Genomic DNA, 25,681 nt, shown 5'->3' with positions numbered 1-25,681 from the left:
ATTGTTCTCAGTATCTGGTTTCTTCTATTTAAAAGTTGTGTTGCTGTACTTGAATGTGCAATAGCAATGCTTTGTAAGGTTCATTGCCTTACTGACATTGACTATTCTGCACATTAGTAATTCTCTTTTCCTACTCCTTTTTGCTACTTGGGTTCATGCTGACATCCCGCATGCAGCAGTGCTGGCTGCACAGTTTTAGCCTCTTTCCCTCCTGGCCGTTGCTGAACTGGCGTGTCTGTTGCCCGAGTCCTGGTGGATAGTTCTCCCTCAACGTCATACTGAATAAAGTCCTCTCTTTCTTTCTTACTGTGTTGCTGCCTGGGGGAGAAGATTGCTCCCTATATCCCCTTTCTCTGTAAAAATTCACTGCTACAGTGGTATTATCAGCAAATTTGTAGACAATTGCTTTAGATGTAGTTTGACGTTTCTGTTATACAGATTAACATCATTTGCCACATGAAAATGCTACTTGAAGTCATTGTTCAAGTGAGCTAGTATGCGTAAGACTGCTATGATGCTGGTTATTTTCCCACTTGTGCAGTGGAAGTGGCCCAAGAGGTGCCACCAAGGAGAGAGGTAATCATTTTACCTTTGTAGGTTTGGTTTTGCCCCCATTAACCTGTCTTACTGCATTCTGTAAGATACTTTCTTGTGTTTTCATTGCAACTTACTTCCTTCCACTCTTTCTTGAAGGGAAAATTATGTTTTTTCATGAAGCCCTTAGAGTGGATATGGCCTTATGCTTCATGCTTACTTTGCTCTACAAAAGTATTAGAGTATTTTTTGTGACCAAGGTTATTGTCTGTCTGGCTGTAATTTGTATAATTTTATTGTGGTAGATTAAAAGTCAGTAAAATATTTTTTTTTTGGCTAAAGAGGATTTAAATCACCTTTTGGTGGTGCCTTGACAAGGCAACATTGCACACAACAAAGTTTTGCCCACTAAGTATGTTGGTCTGTATGGTACAGCGCATAATGTGCACACACACATAATTATAGAATCATAGAACAGTGGGAAGGGACCTTTAAAGGCCATCTAGTCCAACCCCCCTGCAAGGAGCAGGAACATCTCCAACCAGATCAGGTTGCTCAGAGCCCCATCCAACCTGGACTTGAATGTTTCCAGGGATGGGGCACCCACCACCTCTCTGGGCAACCTGTGCCAGTGTTCCACCACCCTCAGTGTAAAAAATTTTTTCCTTATATTATGTTTGAATCTACCTCCCTCTACTTTGAAACCATTATAGTAAAAGAAAACATACAAAACAAATTGATGCATTTCGTCACATGTTGCTATTTTATTATGTGACTTAATGAAATTCAATTTTTAAAATTACTTACAAACTTTGCAAATATTTTTACAACACAAGAAACAGTTTTTAGAGTATTTGTGTATCACAGTGGTTTCTGATTGTTTTGCATGCTTTGACTAGCAATTAAAATTTAGTTAAAAGACTTGAGATCTTCATGTTCTGTCTTGCCCCGTAGCTTTACTACCTTCAGGTGAAGATACTTATTTGTAGATGTAGATTTTACTGAAGTAGAAGTGCTGGGAAAATTTGATCACTTCATATGGTGTGATAGAGCTATTGTTCTTGGTGTTTCAGGGAGGACAATGAAACTTGAGTGTACGAGCGTTTTTGAAATCAAACACTTTTTCTCACTTTCAGACAACAAATATTCACTGGTAAGAGGGTGCTGAGCAAACACATAGCACAGTAGTCTAGAAAGGTATTTGTAGTCTTAGCTGAATTTTTAAAAATTATTTAGTGACAGAGGTTTATCCAATTCTATTTTCAGTCCCAAAGGCACTAATTCTTCCTGCCATGAAGAATCTTCCTCCATGCAGCGCGATAGGGATAAAACTCGTTTAAGTATAATTCCGAGGTAAAACTTGAAATGAAGTGGTAATGAACTTGAACTCATGGTTTTGATGATCTCCTGCATGCTTATACAAGCGCTCAGACATGGTACAGGTATTTTCCAGATGTGGTTCTGATCTGAGAGTGTTTGTCTCTTTAGTAGATTTAAAAACTGGCATTTTCTGCTTTGCTTGCTGTTACAGTTAATACAGTAAGAACATTTGGAATTCAGCTCTCAGGTTTGAATCAGATCAACCTAAATACATATCTAAAAGAAGAAAAGATAATGACTGTGACTATCATGATGTGATAAATCTAGGAAATGGCACAGATAAGGTAACAAACCTTTTCAAATGTGGCTTTCTGTAGTGTGGGCTTTACTGATCTCTATGATAATATATAACCAGATGGAATAACGAGCCCACACTGGGCTAGCAGAAGTCAAAAGACCTTTTCCCAGACAAGACCAACACCTGTTATTATGGTGGGCTGCTTTATGCAAATACTAGCGCTTTGTTATTACTGCATTACAAAATGCATTAAGCATCCAATTTCCTTTGTAAATGAAGCAATGTATTACCTCAATAGCTACTTTTGAAGCTATCGGCAACTTAAAGCACAGATGTTAAAACTAATGGATCTAAATTAACCTCTCCGAATTGTAATCCTTGAATAGAGAAGTGGTTTTAGTAGGGTTTCTTAATTATAAAGTTTATTAAATGAAATACATATTACAAGGAAGAGGAAGAAGTCAAATGAGCTTTTATGGCAAAAATAAAAACTTTAAACTTGCTATCCATACTCCATTGGGTATGAAATGCCAAAAGAGACATAAAAAGACATTTAATCTTGTTGCAAAGCTTAATGTTCTGTACTACATTGAAACATAGCCCAAAACAGACAATTGCTTGCTCATAAATCTTTTTTTTTTTTTCTCCTTTTATTCACATTACAGAGAAAAATCAAGACTGTCCTTTAAAAATAGTCTGTAGTCAAGTGAGCTTGAACGTTTATGTTGTTAGCCATCATGTTCAACTGTATTTATGGTGCCGGAAAGAAAATCCGAGGCCGTGTGGTTCATTTTATAAGTGATGCAGTGGTAGTGCAACTATGGGTTGAAGATCATAAAGCTCTGTAAAGATAGCGGGGAAAAAAAACATTGGACAATTAACCATTGGAGATTCTTTTCCCAAAGCTCATTGAATTCAGTGCAACGCTCATAATCAAGCTGTTTCTATCATAAAACTTTAGATATGTATTGTATGAATGTTTAGGTTAAGAATTCATGTTCCCTGCACACCTTGGAGGATGGTTAACTCCGTGATTTAGGGGCTCTGAATCACCCTGTGGATGTTCTGTAGACACATGGGAAGCCTGGGCTGTTAAATTTGGCACCTAGACACTCGCCACTCTGGGTTAGGGAGCATACGGCTTGTTGCCTTTCCAAGGGTTTGGGTCAGATCTTGGAAGTGTGTTTTGTAGTTACCCTGGTAAACAGCTGAAGGGAAAATATAGGTAGGAGGGGAAAACTTAGCATGGGGGAGATCTTGCTGGCATCAGCACACTACCTGTTGTGTTTTAAACATAAATTTGTCACTAGACACCAGTTTATTATTGTGGGGTCAGGGAAGCCAGAAGTTATTTCAAAAAAAAAAAAAAAAAGGGCAAGTAAAAGAAGCTAAAAGTGCACTGTTAAATTGCTGCTAAAACTTCAACCAATACAGTATTTGGGCTGCACCCTTTGTTTATCTGCTTAGTTTGTATGATAAAGTAACTACTGCATGCATTGATATTTTGGGGGTAAAAGTCCGCTTCTGTTAGTTTCCTTGTTCATATAGAGAGCAGTGTCCATTAAGCAATGTACTTAAAGTGCCATAATCCTAAATGACTGTTTATATATATTTTTATAGATAAGCTTTTAAATTTGATAGCTCTTCTGGGCACAAAGTTACTGTAGCTTACATAATTTTGGGAACACTGTGAATACTGCAAATATTCAGCCATTTTTACGTATAGATGTGTAGAAGTTGTTTTTTCAAAACCTTTTTCAGTGTTTCAGTAAATATTGCTCTAATTTTTCTACCATTGTGATTTGATGTATTTATTTTTGAAAAAGAATTTTTTTGAAAGCTAATATTCCTTAGTAAAAATGTGCAGCTAGTCATTTGAATGAACAGGAGGAAAAGGAAGCTTTCTAAACAAAGTCACTCCTCTTTAGAGAAGTAAATGTTCGGTAGATAACTCTTTCCTTGCCCTCATGTTGTCTGTTACTTCTTCAGTTGTTAATTATTCTGAAGTCAGCAGAACATTATTGAGCCAATGTAAAACCGACATTTTTCCACTGAAATTTCTATTAGCTGTGAGTAATTCCAGCTTAGGATGGATCTCATGGTTTAAATTTTCAACAGTGTTCTGCATGTATTTCGTTACGATGTACCGTACCTGCAAAAATGTCATTTATTATTTCATGCCCCAAATATTCTGTCTGCACTGATGTACATACTCATCCGACAAGTGCAGTTGCTGGCCCGCGCTCACGTGCCTTTAGATTTGCTTGAATATCCTATCGGCCATCCTTAAGAATTCATGCAAAGACCAAAACTGAACAAAAGTAGCTTAGAGCATTTCCGCTGCTCGTTGGCTTTAATCGTGTTGTAAGAGAGTAGGAAGGCTATGATTAACCTAGTGCTACGTAAACAGCGCACGCGCCAGCCCTGCCCCCTGCGTATATCAGTGAGACAACAAGAGACGCCTGGAGCTTGGCAGTGATAATTTTTTAAAATTACTTTTGTTGTTTAATTGCAGCTTTTGTGTTTTATTGATCTTATTTAAGCTGTCAGTAGCAGTGTATTAATAGCACATTACAGAATTTATTTTTAACTAACACAGAATTAAATACTAATAAAATGAGACAAGCGTGATTCCAGCATCTTTTCCGTGTGTTGGCTGGGCTCCAGTGAGATGATGTGAGTTTTCAGTAAAGGTTAATTGAGAGTAAAGCTGTGAGAATGGTTGAGATCTTTTAAAAAAGAACATTTCATACCTTTACATATATTTATGTTCATGACAGAAAATAATTTCAGCAGTATAAAAGTCTTGGTCTCTGCTGTGTTCTTACCAGTGCAGTAAAAGTGTGCTAAAAAGGGAAATGGTTTCGTTACGAGAGGCCTGTAAGTGCTGTCCAACAGCCACAGAAACGCAGTATTAACTGGAAGACGAGGAGACCAGCAGCCTGCTCAGACTGGAGTGGGTGGCTGCACTTTTCCATAGTTCACTGGCCATGGGCAAGTGCTGGAGAGGACTGCGAACGCTGACACGTCTCACTGGGCCCAGAAAGGCAGTATTATTCCCAGTGAGGTTAATGTGGGATATGTTAAAAGATAATTGAAGGGCATTAGCATTTATTAGAAATTAAAAGAGAAGTAGAATTCCTTAAGGCTTGCCATTGTAATGGGCATTTGGGGAGGATGAAGTGTTTCTAATTAACAACTTGTGTGCTTTTTGGCTGCACTGTAGACTTTTCTGTTTGACCACCTGGCCTCTAGCTCACAGTTACTCAAGCCAAACAGTTTAAGCATGTGAATAAGTGTTACTCTTTTTCTTAGTGATTAAAGAAAAACATGACCAGAAACATGAGCAATGCCAGGATGAATGTGTCTCAGACTTGACTTGGTTGAGAGCTGCATTCTTATAAAGAGAGGGTAAAATGGGAGTGCCGAAATTGCCCCCAGCACAATCCCATTCAGTGTTGTTTTCTAGGGTCACTGAAGTTATTTCAAAAAACAGAGTTTTTCAGGAAAATTGGTGCAATGTTTATCTAAAGTGGGAGCACCATCAGATGATGTCTTACTGAATTGTTTCTTAAACCATTTTCCTTCCGGCATGCAAAATAACCAACGTACATAATAGAGTATAAAAATGCAGTGTAGACAGGGAGAACTCTCCACCATCTCGGTGAGGGAAGATTTATATCCTTCTGCTACCTTCTGTGTCCCATCCTGGGGAAGAAAGGAAGGAAATAGTCAAACATTGCTACTGAATTGCTGCTTCTTCAGAAGAAAATAATTATAGATTATAGGTGGATTCAGTTTTCCACAAAATCTCGGTTGTTTCCAATTTCATGTTACATATTTTGGAATTTTCATAGTAAAACACCTTCTTTTCCCCAATTATAAGCATTTTTAAAATAGCACACATTCTGCTTACTTGTAAGTGATGGCAGTTGCCACCATAAGTGGAAAGCACCGCTGCTCTACTGCTTTGCACTTCCACGTGCAACTTGTTGCAAATGTACTTGGGGACATTAATTCTTTACAAGTATCTATCCTAGAGACTCTAAAGTTGAAGGAATTGGCAGATTTCTGTAGCTTTTTGCAAGGTGCATTTCACAAGGCATTGTATTTATAGCTCTGATGAGGGTTTCCTCACTGCTGATTGTGTGTGTGAGAGAATACAGTCCGTAATACAGGAAAAAAAAAAAAAAATTTAAAAAATAGTAGTATGTATCTGATAGTTCAATCCTGGTCAAGAAGTAAATTGGCTTTTTTTTTTTTTTTTTTTCTTTTATCTGTCCGTGACTTACCTCATCATTAAGTGATACTGCCAGTGTAGTGAACTCTTCTGTTCAGGGAGTCCTGAACGTAGTTCATGGAGCATATCCTGAGCGCTGCATCTTTCATCTTTGGCCAACTGTGAATTACTATGACTGCACTAAGCCAGACCATGTGCTTTACTTCTTTGTAACAGTGAGGAAAATGTAGCGTTATTACACTGGAGAATATATTTGCCCCTGTGGTGTAATTTAGTAGTTTACTCCTTGCTGCTGGCAAAGGCTTAGGGATGCAGAAGGTAAATACACTCCTTGTAGAATCTTTAGTCTATAGAATCATAGAATGGTTTGGCTTGGAACGGACCTTAAAGATCATCCAGTTCCAATCCCCTGGGCAGCAACACCTTCCAGTGGACCAGGCTGCTCAAAGCCCTGTTCAACCTGGCCTTGAACACTTTCAGGGCAACCTGTTCCACTTCCTCACCACCCACATAGTGAAGAATTCCTTCCTTATATCAAGTCTAAATCTACTCTCTTCCAGTTTAAAGCCATTACTCCTCGTCCTATCACTACATGCCCTTGTCAAAAGTCCCTCTCTAGCTTTGTTGTAGGCCCCCTTTAGGTATTGGAAGGCCCCTAAAGGTCTCCCCGGAGCCTTCTCTTCTCCAGGCTGAACAGCCCCAGCTCTCTGAGCCTGTCCTCAAGGAGAGGTGTACCAGCCCTCTGATCATCTTCATGGCCTCCTCTGGACCTGCTCCAAGAACTGTGTGTCCTTCTTATGATGGGGGCCCCAGAGCGGAACGCAGTACTCCAGGTGGTGTCTCCCCGGAGTGTTCTTCCAAGTCTCTCATATTTCCTATTACTAGAAAGGACAACACACTTTCAAGGCACGTAATGAGAATTTTAGCCCAGCCCTGTCATTTGCTTTGAAGGAAGTGGATGGAAAACACTGCTTTTGGAGTTCAAATAGGATGTTACTCACATTTTATAAAACTCTCTTAAAATCAACCAGATAGATAAAAGAGAAGGTGGTTTATTTATAGGACTGTTGGAGTGCAGTCTCCAGATTGCTACAGTCTGCATCCCAGCCTGTGTGGTTTTGGGTATGTTGTTTTGGTTAGCCACCTACCTAGCCTAAGCAGGGGAGCTTTCTTTGCTGCAGTTAGTGCTCCTGGTTACCAGCACTTGTGCACCAGCTCAAATCAAGTTTAGGTGCATTTTTCATGATCGGGGAATCTGCATGTACACTAACTCTGCTTACATAAACACACCCACAAACTGTGTGTGGTACTGGTGCCAAAAGAATGGCTGGGGCCAGATCAGATCTCAAACTGTTAATGTTTTTAAAAAAACCAACACAGTAGCAGTATGTTGGTTGAAAGTAATTGCTGTTCAGCATCCTCCTCAATTAAAATGACCCAAATTACAAATGCAACATAGATTAAGTAATCCTGTTTACACCAACAGTTCTCTCAGAGCTTAATTTTGTCATCCTGCCTATAGATTTGAACATCTAGAAAATAATATCAGATTTTAAGCATCATTCTTCATGCATGACTGTTCAGTTGTACAGCAAGCCTTTTCTGCCTCTTAAATCAGCTTTGCCACTTGGCCTCACCATGGGGAAAAAAAGACTAAAAAAATCTTTGCCAAAAGAAAAGGGGTGAATCATGGAGATTTTTCATGGTCAACAGAAAGTATTTAAAACATGATTAGACATATGAAAGAGAGAATTTCTCATGGGCTTATATGTGCTATGTGAGCTAAATGTATAATCCTATTCTCGGTAAAAATCCCTTGCTACGACAGAAACAGGCTGGAAACAAGTGTGACTCACAAGCCAATTATGCTCGTGCCATAACATTATGGAAGGGAAACATCTCATATGTTCAGAACGTATATGAAGGATGTGGTCGTCATCATTTCACACACGCTCAGATCGCCAAGAAACCTGAGATTTGGCTTATGGGTTGGTTGTGGATTTTTGTTTGGCTGTTTTCCTGCACGAAGACATAGATCACATTTGTTTTAATAGTGGTTGCATGCTGGATTCCATTTCAAACTTTGCAAGATAAGTTTGTTGGGAAAGCTTTTGCAATTTTGTCCCGAGAATTTCCCATATATGTAATCCTAATACTTTATAGAAGAGTGTCTGGGAAGATTATTAGAACCATATTTTTTGATACAAAGAGAAACTTTTGTAGAATTGATGTGTAATACTGCACAGCAGTATTGGTAAATAGTAGAATGAAACCGCAAATCCTTTACTTGGAGTATAATAGAGGTGAAAATCGTGTTTCAAAAACCACTCAGCTGTCTTGACAGGTAAAGAAGAATCTCTCCTGCAAACCCATCACTTCTCAGTTCTGAAGCTAATCTCTCACACAGTTACCAGAATGACTTGAAGCCTCTACCCATACTTGTAAATTAAAAACCACTGGGGAGTGTTTCTAGGACATGATCTCAGTGATTTTATACAGTGAAATTATTAAATGTTTCCTGGTACAGTTTTGAATGATTTTAGCACTCTTCTAGGTGGTTCCTGGGCAGTTTAGGAGTTGGCACAACCAAGGGACTGTTCCCACGTGGCAGCATCTGGTCAGCAATCTCCTTTGGCAGATAAGGGGACATAGGGACATAACGTGAACTTGGTTTTGCTGTTCTGCTGCAGCGGTGGGGAACTGCTGAGGGTGGGTTTAAACTGCTAAGGTAGGTGTCTTAAAAGCAGCTGTGAGGAAAATGAGTTGTGATTCTAAGTTGAATGTTCTGTTTATTATATTTTCACTCTATGAATTTTGTCAATGTTACTGTTTTACCACATAGTTATTCTTGAATGTCGGGGGGGGGGGGGGAACCATTGTTGCAGGTGTATTAGACACAAAGGAAAATATTAATTCTTCTGCAATGAGCAGATTTCTGAAGTGCTAGGATTAACATTGATGGAGATGTACACTATCAAATAGCACATTTTGTGCATATTAGGTGTAAAGCTTGAAGCTGCCCTTTCATCTGTTCTCCAGGGTTAAAGGTATGTTAAAAGTAGACAAGGACAAACAGTAGGTGTTTTGCTCTTCGGTGAGCCAACTATTTTGGGACAGAATGAACCAAACTGGAAGTTTTTCTAGTTTTCAGTTGTCTGAAATGAAAAATGTTTAGTTCAATTTTTTAAACTAATTTTTAATTTAATATTTCAGCATTTTGAGTTTCTCTAATGTAGGACAATATTGAAACAAAAATTGCATTCATAAACAAGAAGTAAAAATATTTCTCTTAGACCTTCCCCTTCTTGGGCTGAAACTGCCAGATACAGTCTGATGCCATGAATCAGTCTCAGTTAACCTGTACTGTATTTTCAGGAAATGTTTTGTATGCCAAACAATAATCAAGCCCTAGTTATATTCTCTGATTTTGGTAAATAACATAATACCTAACAACTATTTTTGTTGTTGTTAAACTGTAATAATGTGAACAATCAAATGGTGCTTTGCTATTTTATCATTGCACGCTAGTAAACAATAGATGAACACGTGCTTTTGTGCTCTTTTTTTACTTTTTTTTTTTTAAGTGTAGGTATTTTCCTAAATTTTATCTCAGAATTAACTTAATGTCTTACTCTTAATCTAGAGGAAACACATGATAAGTTAAGAAATTGTGAATTCCTGATTCAATCTGTAAGACTCCACATCCTTCAGGAAGGATGCTGCAGGGCAGGGTTACAGGGAGATGTTTCCATAGCCCAAAGCAGGAGTGAGTTGTGCTTTGCTGCCTGTAAGTACAGGGTGTGCCTCTCTTTCACTTGCCCCAGGAAATTCAAAAACAACTAAGCTGATAAAACTTGGTGGGAACTTCGGACATCTATAATTATTTTTACTTTAATGAGAACACGTACACAGCAGAGGGAAAGAGAGCAACTGTAAATTGAATTTTTACTTGACCAACTGTTCCAAAGAATCTGTTTGTCACTGTGATCCCATAAAACAATAGGGTTTTCCAGGATGCGGTTGTGTGCACACAACCCAAATGTCTCCTTCCCTCTTATTAAGTACTACTGCAAGACAGTCTGCTGATTAATATGTTGCTCTTTACTGAACCATTATGGCCTGCCCATAATGGTGTTTAAAATCTGTACCTCTGATGTTTCCCCTCCTATCTCTTCTATTTTGAAACAATGCAGAAACATTTTATTATTTTTTAAAAATTGTTGGAGGATTTAGTGTATTAACTTTATGTTTCAATGTAAAGGGTTGTTGCCCAGTATCCCTTTATATGTTTTATCTGAGTTCTGCTGTGATGCAGCAACTCTTCAGGACTAAGCTGAGATCGATTCTCTTCTAAATCGCATTTTATTCTTCTAGATGTTCCAGTGCAACATCTGCATAGTGGCCAGGAGATGTTCACAAGGATCCCATCTTTCCCCTTTGAAAAAGTTAAGGCTACCTTCTAGAACTGTAGTGCTGCATGTTGAAACAGTTGATTTTTCTCTGAAGCATTTCAGTGAATCACAGTAATATGTATAATGTAGGGATTAAGCTGCTTTCACTCCATAAACTTTTTTAAGGCAAGCAGACATTATTCTGCTTAAAATCTTTGAGAGGGCTGAAAACACTCTTTAGAGAAGCTGCTTCTTAAAAGTCTTGGACTGTAATAGTCTTAAATAAAAAGAAATGTAAGTAAGCAAAATTGTGTAAGATCAAGAACTGTTAGTAATTCCTTCTATTTGAAGAAGCGTCTGTGCCACTATTGTTGGATGGGATTAAAGAGAAGCATCTCACTTTTGCCATTTTTCTGTGTCAGCACTGGAGTTTGACAAGAAAAACCTAACAGGCCCAGAAACTGCTTGCTTGAGTCTATCTGCAAAAAAAGGAAAATTCCCCTAAAGTACACGTGCTATTAGACGTAAATTCAGACTGAAGTCACTGCTAGCACATGGGATCCTTGTGTTGATAGAGAACTGCTTATCTATTCTACCTGAAGCACTGCTTTAGGACAATTTAGCATTTCCAGTATCATTAATAGCTGGAGCTGGAAAAGTTCTAACAAGAGAAGCATATATCCCAAAGTATTAAAATGCGTCTCCTCCAAAAACCTTGCACAGGGATGTCAGTGTGACTGATAATCTAAAGCCAGAATATGCCCTTGTGTGTGTGCTTGGCTTTATAAGGACTCTTGAGAGACTTCTTTTTTCCTCACGCCATTTTCATTGTCTCTGCTCCACTGCTTGGAGGTTCAAGCAATTTATCATCTGGATTTAAAAACAACAGAAAATACCTGCTGGTTTGCCTCTGTCTCATTTGATAGGCATGCAGCATTATCCCAATAGGAGTTTAAGGTGATAAAACACCAAGTGAGATAGAAGGCAGACTGAAATGGTTATATCGTCATTAAACTTACAGCACCCTTGGCTGTTATGATGTATTTGTGCTGTGTTGTGAGCCTCAAATGAACAATTTGAAAGTAAATGAATAAAAATAGTACTATAAGTTAGAGAGGTGTTCCTGACCCCAGATGTTATGGATTTAGAAGCTTTCACTGTTCCTCTTAAAATTGTGTGTGTGTGTGAAATAAAAACATGCTGGATGTTTTGGGAGTCGTCTTCCTTCCCTTTGGTGTGAGTTCAGAGCTGTTAGAGTATGGTTTGTGATGGAGAGAACATCCAAAACTGTGGCTATACCATCACATCTGATTGTGCTGTTAGTCACAAGCCAAATAAATCCAGCTGACATGGCACCAGCTGGATTCGTGCTGTTTGCAGTAGAATTTCTGCAGGTTTTGATGAGCCAGGGGAAGCAGTGTTGTCAGGCTGCTGACAGCCGAGTGCAGGGCCTCGCTTTGTTTAACTACATACACTAGTCACTGCGGAGAACACTTTAAGATGTGTTAGAAGACATTGTCACTGCAGTGCCTTGAAAAGTATTAGCAGAGCTTAACAAGGCATCTGATGGTGATCAAATATTCCTCTTAAATTAAAAGCATGTTTAGGTATTCTGCTCAGCCTGTAAGAACAGGTAGCTAATAATGGAGTTGGATCTTCTTGCTCTATTTTGAGGATGTCTTACTGAATCATGCATAGAATGATGTGTCTAATTTGTGGAACAGAAGTCCCTGTGCATCAGCTGTTCACTGTGGTTTTCCTGGGGGGAAAATAGGAATTTTTTATGTTGAAAGACACTGATCATTCTTTTCAGCATATCAAAGAACAAATGTACTGTAGGCTTTTCTATTGAAAAAAAAAATAATAGAACAAATGGCTTTTATCTGTATAAATCTCACCAATGCTATGGGACTTGTAGCAGCACAGATAAAAGACAGTCACACTGTCAGTGAGATACGGAGCAGAACAGAACACGGCACACGACAGAAGTAGGAGGGTTCATTTCTGTAGGGGCAACCTGCAAACATGTAGCTCAGCCTGCTTAGAATAAACTCCTGGCATCGAAAGCGAAGGCTCTCCAGAATGAAGTACCTAACAGTGGCTAGTGCAGTGGCTGCGCAAACTTACTGAATGCTGAACTTTGTTGCTGCCTAGATGGTGTCTTTTCAGAGAAAAAGAGTTTGCTCTCTGCATCCGCTCCGCCATAGGCGCATATATGAAGTCTCTGATGGAAGGCACTCAGAAGGACAGTCCAAAAGAACCTGGGCTCTGTGACCGGGAAGGAATAGATGGGACTGAGGGTTGGCTACAGTTCTCAGTTGTGAGCATAATGGGGGTAAGCTGAAACCAGCAGGCTCAGCTCAAAGAGTAGTAAAGAGGTGAGGGGACAGTACAAAAGGGTCAAAGAGGCAGACTTGTGGGATCCTGTAGAGATTAAGAAAGGAAAAGGAAGACCAGCAAGCAGCATGTTTTTAAAAGCATGTGGAAATACACGATAAAGGAGAAGATTAGAAAAGAGCAATACATGTAGTCCTCACAACTGATCACAGTTGGTAACGTTATCGCTGTGGCAAGAAGAGGAAAGTAGTTCTGGAGATGGACCCTAGGACAAAGGTGTTAACTGGAGTGGTCTGATACAGAACATAGAAAGTCAGCGTAGTACACAGTTAGCTTTGTTCCTTGACCATTTCTGAGAGGATTTTGTCTAAAATACTGTTTGAGTTCTGCCCAAGTTCTATCCATGGACACTTGAAAACTGTAGACCAAATGCAGCAGACATGCTGACACCAGTAATTGCTTTGACTTAGATTCAAATATTAGAGAGTTTAATTTTTGTATTTTATTTTGCTATTTAAAATCGTATGGGCTGTCCTCTTTATTAGTGTAACATACAGATTGAATGGTCAAAGCAAAGCATGAAATTAAGACTTTATTATGAAAAGCTTCTTTAAAAGGAAAATTGTACAAGTAATAGTATTAATCCGGGCCTTTCCTAGGATCCTACCTGTAAATGCAATTCTTGCACCTCTCTTCTCTAAGCTCAAGAAATTCAACATTGCCTTTTAACATGCGAGTCAGAAAGGTAGGCTTTCTGCAAGATGAAGTGACTGCTGCTGTCTTCAATACAATAAAATAAATACAATAAAATAAAATGTCTTCATTTTACCTGGTGCTGTGTGAGATTACCTTTACCTCTCCTACAGCCTCTTTATGGTTTGCCAGCATTTTCTTTCTTGAAAAAACAGCACACTTGGAACATGTTCTTCTGAAAAAGCACTGTGTTGTAATCTGGTATATTTGGATATTCTCAAGTCATTTGAAAGTATCCCTGCTGCTCTGGTAGGAACATGACCACACAACTTACGGTGAGTCTGCAGAACTTCACTGTAAGCAGATTAGTTCCTAGCTGAGTTATCTGAACAAGGTACACAGTAATTCTCTTACAGGGATGTAGGAGTGAGCCTTTAAATAAAAAGAACTGCTGTTGATTTCAAAACTGAGTCACCAGCACTGATGAATTTTTGAAGAAGTCAATTTACCATCATTTAAAACTATTTTAGAATAGTTGTTAATTCTTTCAAAAAAGAGCATGTACCCTTTCTATTTCTGCCTGTACATGGCCTAATAGATCGTGAAGCAGGACTGACAAACCTGTGAACACCATGGAGACACTATTTTATCAGTGTTCCATTGCGACATATTTGTGATCTTTTTTCTTTGCTTCCTTAACTATTTTTTTAACTTCCTTATTTCATTTCTGTTTGGTGTGTGTGTTTGTTTTTGTGATAGTATGGTTCATCTCATAAGTTACTTCATGTTAACTTGTGAATACTATTCTGAGGCACCTAGCAGGCTTAATAACATATCAGCCACCTAGTCATTGCGCTTCCCATGTCTCCTGTAGAACACAATAAATATACTGGAAGTAGTTAGCATAAATCTACTTCATCAAAATGGCTATATAGTTTCTCTTTGTCAAAATACCTACATGTTGGCTTTCTTTGCTGTTTAAATGCTGTTCTATTTGTTCCTAACTTCCCCTGTTTAACAGCAGACAAACCCAGGGAGCACTGAATGAATCGGATGATCCCGAAACAGGCTGTCTAACTGATAACAAGCCAACTTCTCGACACTTCTATCCTGTCGCCTTGCTGCTTGTCAGCTCACACTTGCTGGTTGTGTGGCTTATTTTAAGTCTTGCTTTGCTATTGGCCAAATATCAATAAACTTCACTTGTGTTCCTTTCTTTTCTACAAACAGCAACAAACTAACTTTAGAAAAAGGAATTATGCTGTAATATTTCTACAATCTCAGACCCCAAGGATTCGTCTTTAAGATACAAATGTCTGAAATGTGCTATGTTTGTTATTTTTTTCTGAACTCTTAAGACGTATACTATGCATTGAGTGAATTTATTTGCTCTTTCTGTTCATGGTAAAGCTTTCCCACTGTAATTAGCTCAAAGAAAGCCCACTTACAATGCTTTCACTGTATACAAGATGATGTGGAATCCTGAATGCTTGAACCCCTCTTTCCAGAGTAATTAGTCTGACAAAAAAAAAAAATATTAAAAATGAATTTGCACAGCACAAACAAACCCCTAGACAAATATTACAGGGTGGTGGTTTGTGAGACTTAACTTTCATTGTGTCATTTTAATTGTTATTAGCTGATGGGATCTTTTCTGTTTAACAAATGATTATTACTTTGCTCCAACTAACCTTTTTCTGTCAAGTAACTAAATGGAATAGAGTAAGTTCTGTTTTGTAATGAAATTAACCTGTTTGTAATTGTTGCTTTAGTTGCTTTTGCTTTCAAGACACTTTTATATTCTTTTTAACAAGTCCTGTTTATGTCTTGATGCACCACTTTGGCACTTGTGACTTTTGTACTGTATGTGAAAAAACATCCTTCCTTTATAAAGCAGAGAGTTGGATCGGGCTGTTTGAAAAGCCATTCTCTCTTTCTTTTTTTTTTTTTTTTTTTTTTTTCATTGCAAAGCTGAACATACGGGAAATGAAGCAGAGATGAAACTTTCCTTCACAAATCTCTAGGGCCAGACTTAATAAAATGCCTTATTCCTAGAATACACATTTTTAGCGCAATGTGTACTCTCACACATACAGTAAACAATTTGAAAAAAGTATGAAAAGATTTAAAAGGCAAATATATTTCTGGAATTAGAACAAAATGTATCATTAAAGTATTTAATTTTTTTAACTAAACTTTAAACCTCAAGGGCAAATATATTGGGGGGGAAAAAATCTTATCACCTTTTACTGAGGGCAATAACTGTACTGGGCCTGGCCTTGGATTTAATTTTGTAAGATGTATCATCACTTGCAGAAAACAAAAATGTAGAGTTGAATCTTTGTTATTTTTACTTCAACTGTTGCTGAAACTCTGCAATGAACAAATAAAGCATATTTATTTATTCTGTGTTTCATGAAGTTGTACTTTTTCCCCCTTTCACTAGAGAAGGATGCCGCATAGAGAATGTACTGAAGAATGTCAAATGCAGAAAGTATGCATTCAACATGATACAGCTGATGGCTTTCCCAAAGTACTACAGACCTCCAGAAGGGACATATGGAAAAGCTGACACCTAAGTTTAACAAAAATGTAATCAGGAACATACATTACGCTAATTAGTGAATATAAAAATTGCTGTTTATGACTTATTAATTGGGAATGTGTAACCAGTTGAGGTGTTATTTTTATCAGGTTTTATCATTTTACATTAAAATAAGTCCAGTTAGTAGTTATGAAATAAAATATCATGAAAAAGCAATGGATTGAATATTCTCAAAACCAATATATTCAACTTTTCTTGTGAAGCTGAAGCTTAGTATGACTCACAAGCCAACTGGAATAGTTTTTTTGGGTCATTCAGTCAAGATTAAAAAGGGAACTGTTGTTTGCTATAGGAACTGAGGTTATCTATCTGGAAGATGGCACTCTGACTCTGAACCAAAACTGGAGATTTTATGTAAAGAATCTCTTCTGCTGGAAATAGTGTTTTCTGGAACCAGCATAGCACCAAGGTCTTGATCACTAATGATTACATCCTTCACAGAAGTCTTTATGAAAGATACTAATTTTAATACCTGGGCTGAATATTATTTTGGTAATTACATTTAGCTTTCTTACATAAGCATGGTAAATTCATAATATGTTTTTAGTAATTACAGTCTGTAATTTCAGTAATTGCATTCTGATTCTTAGCAGTTCATTTGGACGTATCATTCTTGGCTTTCTGTACCACAGCCAAATACCACTTATTTCACTTTCACATAAATCACGTTGAAATCGGGGGGATTAATTCTTCAAGTAAAGTGACCTGAATTTGACCTGTCATGTTCCAGTTTACTGTAAACCCTTAAAACTAAATTTTCTCTAGTGGTAGGGAAAATTAGTTGTATATACAGGAGTTAATGTATCTTTAGGCTATAAAAACATGTATGTTTTTACAGAGCCTAAGATAAATGCTATAATTATGAATAACCTGCTGTATTAGGACTAGTTAGCCACTGCAGCTGATTTATATCAGATTTGCGATGCTGCATATAGACAGTCTAGGATGAAGAACTATCAGCTTTAAAAATGAATGTTAATGCTTCTGCCAGCTTGTGTTAGTCCTGAAATTTGTCTTGCAAAGAACATTTGTGTTTTCTAATTGTATCTATTTATTGCCGCCTTCTGCCTCCAAGAGAGAAATACAATTAAAAAACCCTAAGTGTTCACTGGTTACTGACCTTTATGTAATGCATTCATTCTGAGAAAAAAAATATCTAGAGCAGAAGTGTGAGAATCTTATCCTAATGAAACTGCATTGGGAACTTGAGCATCTGTAGGAAATTGTAATTGCCACGGATAAGGAAAGAAGTTAATGTTTGTTTGCTCCTGTGGAAGTCAAAGAAATCCTGATGCACCATGAGTTAATAATTTGTTCTTTTTAATACATTGGTGCCTGTTACTGCTATAAATCTGTAACTATAGTAGTGAAAAAATACATATTTAAGAGCCTGATTCTGCAAACTCTAATTGGGTGATTACATGGAAATGATATATCATGTGAATAAAATTAAACCCATGTTGTATATTTGCAAGATCAGGCTTTGGGGCTTGTAGGAGAACATCAGGAAGAGATCCTCATTCCAATATTCATCAACTTCAGTGAAGCCAGGGATTCACTTATACAATATATTTATTGAACTAATTGGAACTTTTTTCCAAAGTAAAGTAGGTCATTTAAATCGTGTTTTGATGTATTTGTTGTTTATTTGTATTATATAATATGCTATCATGAGTCACTTCTTTGTTCTTCTGGAATGTATTACTTCAGCAATAGATGCCAGAAGAGTTGGCATTGCATCGCAGATAAGCTCAGGCAGATGATAATATAATGCCTTGATTTTTTCCTGTCATGTACCAGTAGAAGTGGGCACTACTCACTGAGTGGGTGGACACGTGCATAAATTTGTGTTTAGGTCTTTAACTACAACATAGCTGATCTGTACAAAACTATTTTGTGGATTTATGGAACATAAATCTTCTTAGGAAAGTACTGTTTTGTTCTGTCAGACTGCTGCAGTAGCCCTTGCTATCTGCCATGTGTATTATTAGCTTAAAAAACACTACATGTACAGTTTAGAAATAGTGATAAATTCCTCATGCACCTCTGAAATAATCCCACAGATGTACAAGAGAGAATACTGATCTTCCTACAGCAATTCTGAAACAATCCATAAAAGTCTGTGTGGGGATGGTATTCACTGGTGGGTACCATAGGTTCCTATAGTTCTTTATCTTAGTCCCATGGGCATTCTGTCAAGTTTGAAATATGAAATGCTATAGATTTCCATCTTATGAGGAAAATAGGCTTTCAAGATCTCACCTCAGCATTTTAATCCCGCTTGGATTCTAAATGGCCATTGTGACGATCATGTTACCTTTATATTTAAGATGTTTTCCACATTGAAGCTGCATTTTTGGAGAGGAAGGGAAAGAAAAAAAAAAGCATTGCATTACTATCTTTTTTGTTTTAACAGACACTCGATGTATGTTCTTGTGAAATTAAATAATCTGTTATTTATTAAAGATAATTAAGAAAAAAAAAAACCAAAACTCACATCAGTGTGCTGCAGTGAAACTTAATTGGGCTTGGACCATTTATGGAAGAGTAGGCTGGGGTTTGTGCTAAATAATGCTGAACTTTTTCAAGCCAATTTTTTTTATTGGAACATCTTTTTGTTGGTCACAAAACCCTTGTAAAACCTACTGATGCAGTTCCAAGTCACCTAGAAGAGCCTTCTTGCTTCAGTACTGAAAGACTCAGATGTTTCCTTGTGTGGTTGTTGCCTGCTGTGGGCTGTCACAGTCCATACAGGCAAAGGTTGTGTCATCAAAATGGAGCTGTCAACTAAGCGTGGAATCAAAACTAGTGCTTTTTCCAGTTTGTCTTTTATGAAGAAACAAAGGAGGTTTTGCTGCAGGTTGATAGTTAACGTTACCTGGAGTACACTTACTCTTTGTGGAAACTGCTTCAAGCCCTGTGCGTTGTTTGAATGCCTAACAGAGGAGTTAAATCATCCCTGAAGTCTTGCACATGTCCTTGTAGTTCACTGTGAATATCAGAGGAGTAAAATTAAGCAAATGATTTTTTATGAACAAGCTACACCATTTGTTTTGTAAAGTATTAAGGAAAACACACTGATTTTGGTGGTGAATTCACGGAAAATGTTCCATATCTGCTCTCTTAGAACTTTTGTAAGGTATAAAATAATAAGCTTTGAGGAGAGGGCAGTTCTCAAGGGCTAGAAGATGAACACTCAAAAATATATCTGGCACCTAAAGCCAAATCCTGTCTTACTCACGGAAGATATTATTTGTAGAAATAAGGTCATCAGGATCTACCTCGAGGAATCTTGAAATAAGGGCTTCTAGCTTTGAATGTCTGCACAAAGTATTGAACATTTACACGGGGTTTTTGTAATACAGACTAGTGTCTGAATAGAGAGCTGGTATAAATGCCTAACAAAATAAGGAAAGAAAAGTTAAAGTAACTTTTCCTCAGAGATGATTGTAATACTGTTTTAATACATAACATGCAGAAGCCTGACATTATTAAGCAGGCAGGTCTTTTTTTCTGAAGTCTTCTTTTGGGGAATATAGAATATGTTCTTGTTAATGCTTATACTTTGGCTTTTATGAAGCAATTAGGAAACAGAAATTTTTAATTGTTATCTGATTTTTGTCTTTGTGAAGCTCTGTATTTTGATGGAATACTAGCAATGTATGTGTTATAAAGAACAAATAATTTAGCAGGACAGCTGAAACAAAATATTAACTGAGAAAGAGCCTTAATGAAGTCCTTTGTGATGTTAATTTTTGTACTGTCTGAATTTTGGCATTACATAACTGAAATAAGGAAATTAGCAACCATTTCCTGTGCCTAAATCAATCAGTCCTGATGAAAATTAACTTCTTTGCAGTGAAATAAAATGTAATGGTATTATAATTTGCACGAGCAATTTAGGTGTAAAGAAGTGCAACATATCATTTTGAAGCCCACTGTATAATATGTCTATTAGGAGCTTCAGAAAATAAGCTTATTTTTATTTCTAGTTTAAACACAAGTTCCAGGAAATCCTATGGCCCACTTAAAAAAAAAAAAAGTAGAAAATGCATTGAATATCAACTGATGTAATAAAGAAATTGCATTAAAAACTATGCAGCAAAATTACTTGTGTGAATTAATGTATGTAATCAGTTAACAGTCTTAAACGTATATTGTGTCACTTGGCTATGTTGTAAACTTGAAACCATTTATACCTATATTTATGCTTTTTTTTATTGTAAAGAAGTGTGCTGTACAGGCAATGCCATGAGATAGGAATTTGCATCTTGCTTTTCACTTATTTGCAGTTTAAAAGCAAGCATTTACAATCAAAGTGCTTTAAAATAATTTGCTGTTATTCAAAACACGAACTTACCTTGTAAATTGCATGTTTTTTTTAAAAAAAAAAAATCGTACAAATGCTTTCTTAAAGCAAAAAAAAAAAGAAGAAAAAAAAATTCCCAGACTTCAGTCTCTGGAACATTGTTTATTTTCTTTCATCACACAACACATCGACTGTTGTATTGCCAGAGCATTCAGCTTACACTCTGCAGCACTTAGACATTTATTTGCTCCTTCTCTCATAGCATCTGCTGAATAAGTAATATAACAACAACGAATTTCAACATGATACTCATGATCCAAGATTGAAAACTTGCTTTTGCTCAAATAAACATGAAACTTAATACTTCACAATAAATAAAACAGAAGACACTTGTGAACCAATGTTATCCGTATTCCAAAGAGCTGAAACAGAACACATGGGGTTTGCGTGCTGACAGGGAGAAAGAGTTATGGTAGAAATCTGACTGTGATAGCAGAGCACCCTGGGTCTGTGGGCTTTGGAGTGGTGAGATTTGGACCACACTGCTCTTACTTAGATCTCCAACTATTGCCAGTTGTGTTTTGTACTCTTTCCATGCATGCAAAGTACTTTAAAAGTTTTAAGCGCTTCTGTTTTGTTTATGAATGGTCTGACTTTAAAAATATCTAAAATCCCAAGTTACTTTGGTACTTGTTTTCATTTTGTGTAGCTGTTCCTTGTAATGTTCCTGTCTTCCACTCTGGAGCACGAGGGGCTGTGTATAAGTAACATTAATAGGACTTCAGTCCGTAGTGTGTGTTTGTTCACAGAAATGAAGCACAACTATAGCAATTCAACTCTTTTTTTATATTTCAGGATTTAGCGTTTTTGTTTCATTGCTGTCTGTAAGCCATGTCCATTGTACACTGTGTGTATATTTTTATTTAAATAAATGTGATGTCTATTTTTTATGTTTCTGACTTTTTTGTTTGTTATTCATTTCTCATTTTCATTATGGTGGCATCCCCAGAGGGCGGATTGTGCATGATGCCGAGAGCAGGTTCCCTCCTAAAGGAGGCAGTGGAAGCCCACCCACAGGTCTCATCGCTGCTAGAAGCAAGCATTTAAGAAAAGCTCTGATACAACAGTAAAAAGTCTGCAATGACCATAAATTAATTGTTCTTATTGTTCCTAGTCTTACTACAACTTTCATCCCAGAACCAGGTGGGTCCTGCATTTTCTAATTAAAAACAAACAAAACGTTCACATACCCATAAGGAAACGCCTTTCACACAACTGTTGATCTGTAGGGAGTTATTCAGTGTAACAGAGGTGGAATCAGCATCTTTCATAATGAAGACTATTTAAAAGGCGATGTGGCGTGCTTTGGCTAGTATTTTGTCTTCACTGTCTTAATGCTGGATTCTAGAGCTTGGGAAATAAGTAAAGGTTGCTTCTGTGCTTTTTTTGAGCTGTTGTTGATAACTAGATTTATTATACAATCTGTTATGCAATGAAAGGTAAGTTCTCCATGATTGGCTGAAATGTAGCAAATAGACCTTCTTTTGGGGTATATGATAAAATGTGGCTCAACTTTTGTATTATTAGTACTATGATTAGAAGCTTGTTGCATAATTTATGTTCTCTTTTTATGGTAATATGTTTATCTGTTTTACTGTGATATATTCAGTGAGGTGTTAATTACCTGCAGGGTTCTTGATAACCTTTAGAAAGCACTAGGAACTAATGGTTATTATGGTAATAAGTTATAAAGCTGTTAGCATTCAGTCTAGGAATTTTGTCTCTTGCTAATAAAAGTGACAGTCTTTAAAAAATACTTTGTCTCACTTAGCATGCTTATGGATTTTTTCTTTCGTGTCAGCTGGGAACCACTTTTTTCTCGTGACAATGTACGAGATAAAAGGACAAAGAACCTACAGCTGTAATGAGATCATAGAGTAGTATGATAGTAAAAATATATTTTCACCAATTCCCTTTCCAAAGTTACTTTGGGGCATGTCTGAATAGAAGTATGACCTGATGTTTTTGAACCGTAGTCTACAGTGGTTATTGGCACAGAGAATATGTGTACGCAAATGCTGCTTCGGCTAGGCAAGTCAGTGGGACCTCCCCTGTGCACTTGGCACTGAGTCTTCTATGAGCTGCAGCCTCCAGTAGTTCTGTGACAACTCTTGTTAATGGAATGAAGAGCAATAAGCTTCTAGATGCAAACTGGACTGCGCGCTGCTTGCTTTGCCCAAATAAACAAACTCTGCATTTCTGTGTAGGCTGTCCAAGCACAGTCCTAACCCAGTACATAAATGAGCCGTGCACTTGCTCCGCTGCAGGGAAGATTTTTGGCATTGTTAGTGGAGAAGTAGTAAACTGCTTCTAAATAAACTGGGATAAGAAGTTGAATTCTTAGCTAAGAGTAGCTGAGATTTTTTTCATATGTGTGTGTATATATGTGTACACATCCATACTGCATATGCACTTGCATATTTTAATATACTGTAGGATGGGAAAAGGCAGTTGAATAAGATCAATTTTTAAAAATTGAACATATTTCTAGCAGTTGAACACAATTTTGCTATTGGAAGTGTTGCACAAAAGGTTCACATGATTAAAGCTTTAGCAGGGCCTGTAGTATGCCTGGTGGCGTATGTTGACTCTCATGGTAAACGTTACTTCTGGGGAAAAAAACAAAAGGAGAGGGAGAAAAGGGAAAGGGAAGATGTTTTCCAGCAGCTCTCATTGGGAGGTGTTTCCCAGACTGAGTCAGCCATTCCTGCCAGGAGCCCTAAGAGTTCAAGCCTTGGCTGGTTGTTCCTGCTCATCACGCTGTCGGCACTGACCAAAGTGGACCTTGATCGGGGCAGTTCTGCCTGCCGACAGGCTGTGAGGCTTTGTGCATGCGTGTCTTTGGGTGTCTAATGAAAACCAAAGGCCACTACACAGGGCGAAGCAAGGGGTGAATTCTGTGCCAGTGGCAATCGGTTACTCTAAGAGCCTGCCCCAACAATACCAGGCTGCAGGTCCAGAACCGCATCAGGACAAGGGGAAAATACTTCTACGTTCGTTTTATCTTTCCCCAGCAAAGTCCATGTGGATATCCATTCTTCATACAAGAATAATTTGTGACTGCTGTAATTTACAGGACAAAGCAGTTGAAACTGCTGACTTGAACAGAATTAGAACAACTGTGATACATAAGCACTGATTGCCACAGCAGAATTTGCCCCTTGGGTGATCTCACTCCTCAGAGATTTTCTTTCAGTGTAAAGCTTAACATATTTTGAAACAGAGAAAAGTCTTTTACAGTCTGATCCTGGAGTCATTATTCACAAGTGAAGGATCAGAAATGGGGCACTTCAGGTGAGAAATTAACTCCAAGGACCAGATTTTGAGAGAGGATTCAGAAGCATTCTCATTCCTGGACTTTGGTTCAGAACTGTGAATGGCAAAACCACTTTGTAGAAGGCCCCACACAATAACAGCTTATTCATGGTCCTGGTCTGTGAATACTCTTAGTACGCATGAAAGTTGATGGCAGTTTCCTGTAAAGGGTTAAAATAAATGAACTTGCACACAGAAGCAAATATATGCCTTTAACTCAGTCTTTTTAGAAGGGCTATGTGCAGTAAAATATTCAAAAGCATTCTGAATGGGGTCTGGTTTTTGTTAGGAAGACATACGTTTCCAACCTGTTTGGGCACTTTTCAAAGGAAAAGATACATGGCATGAATAACAGCTTAATTCTGTTTTCCCTGGAGCTTCTTAAATCAAGGTAGGATAAATCAAGGTAGATTCTCAACATTTTCCATTTTAATTTAGTTTCTCCCTAGCATGGTGAGTGGTAAGGGAAAGGCTAGAGAAGCCCATAGTAATGAAATGTCATAGCCTAGCTCTTAGTATTTTCTAAACAAGACCAGAATATCAGGAAATAGTGACAAAAGCATGTGTCAGATGATGTTCATAAACTGGGTCATCTGACTTGGTTCTGTTTCCAGATCAGTTGGAAACTCAAAGCCAGAGTCTTTGATGACAAAGATGAGACTGATGTTAATGTGTGATGCACAGGACTCTTTTCCAGCAGTCACATTCTGCTGCCTGCCCTGTAATGTGGCAGCTCTCAGTCAGGCTGAACTGGGGCTCAGTAATCCCAAAAGAAACTTCTCATTAAATCCCAGCCTTCCTTCCACTCAGTTCCATGCACGATTTTTCAGTGTTAGGGAGCAATGGGCAAGCATCCCACCCCAGCAGTGCACCGTGGCACCTGGATTATAGCAACTGTATGGCTAGACGGTTATGTGTTGGAATTCAGAGTTAAGGTTAGGAGATGTACATCAAACCTCTGGCAGATAAACAGACGTAATAAAATCAGGGAGCAAAAAGATCTCCCACCACTCAAGGACAGATAAGGAAGGTCATGTCTTAATCTAAGCTCTGCATTTTAGACTGTATTCAACCTTTGTCTTCCCCTCAAATATACTTGGAATATTTTGTTTCTTCCTGATGACTGTGGTAGCAGCTACAATGGAAAAAGACTACCAGTTCATCAACATATATATGAAAAATGTTCTTGAACAAATGACAGGATTGTTTAAGAGTCATGGCTGCTCTGCCAAGCAGGTGTCATGCACATATATTCTCATACAGGCAACATGATTTTGCAGAAAAATGGCCGTACTACTTCGTACATTCTCACAAAAGCAAGGGGCCCAGACCATGCTTAACTGAGAATGCAGGAAGTGAGTGCAAGAATACATCACAGCAATCTTTTTTTTATAATTAATAACCATTGTGTCTTTGGATTTTAGAGGTTGATTACGAGACCTAATAGAAACAGAAAGTACTTACTTGTTTGGGTAAGTTAAATATTTGGAACTGGAACTTTTGATCCAAACCAAGCTAATTTTCACCTGAAAAAAAACCCAAAACCCAGAAATCAAAAAGTACTACTAAGTAACATTAT

The 25,681-nt window shown here is 37.7% G+C and overlaps 1 protein-coding gene across 2 annotated transcripts in view; it reads left to right on the top strand.

Annotated features, from left to right (window-relative positions):
• The window catches only part of INPP4B (inositol polyphosphate-4-phosphatase type II B), a 339,134-nt gene extending 317,457 nt beyond the window's left edge, over positions 1–21,677 (top strand). For both annotated transcript variants that reach the window (XM_086746361.1, XM_086746363.1), the window contains one exon: positions 16,260–21,677. In XM_086746361.1, the coding sequence (XP_086602487.1) occupies positions 16,260–16,392 (133 nt within the window). In that variant the 3' untranslated portion in view covers positions 16,393–21,677. The remainder of the gene's footprint in view (positions 1–16,259) is intronic.
• Positions 21,678–25,681: the final 4,004 nt, after the last annotated feature.

The sequence above is a fragment of the Chlamydotis macqueenii genome, chromosome 4, assembly GCF_036417535.1.
Source record: "Chlamydotis macqueenii isolate bChlMac1 chromosome 4, bChlMac1.mat, whole genome shotgun sequence".
Classification (NCBI taxonomy): domain Eukaryota; kingdom Metazoa; phylum Chordata; class Aves; order Otidiformes; family Otididae; genus Chlamydotis; species Chlamydotis macqueenii.
The sequence above is the reverse complement of the archived record's forward strand: the minus strand, read 5'-3'. Positions and strand labels throughout refer to the sequence as shown.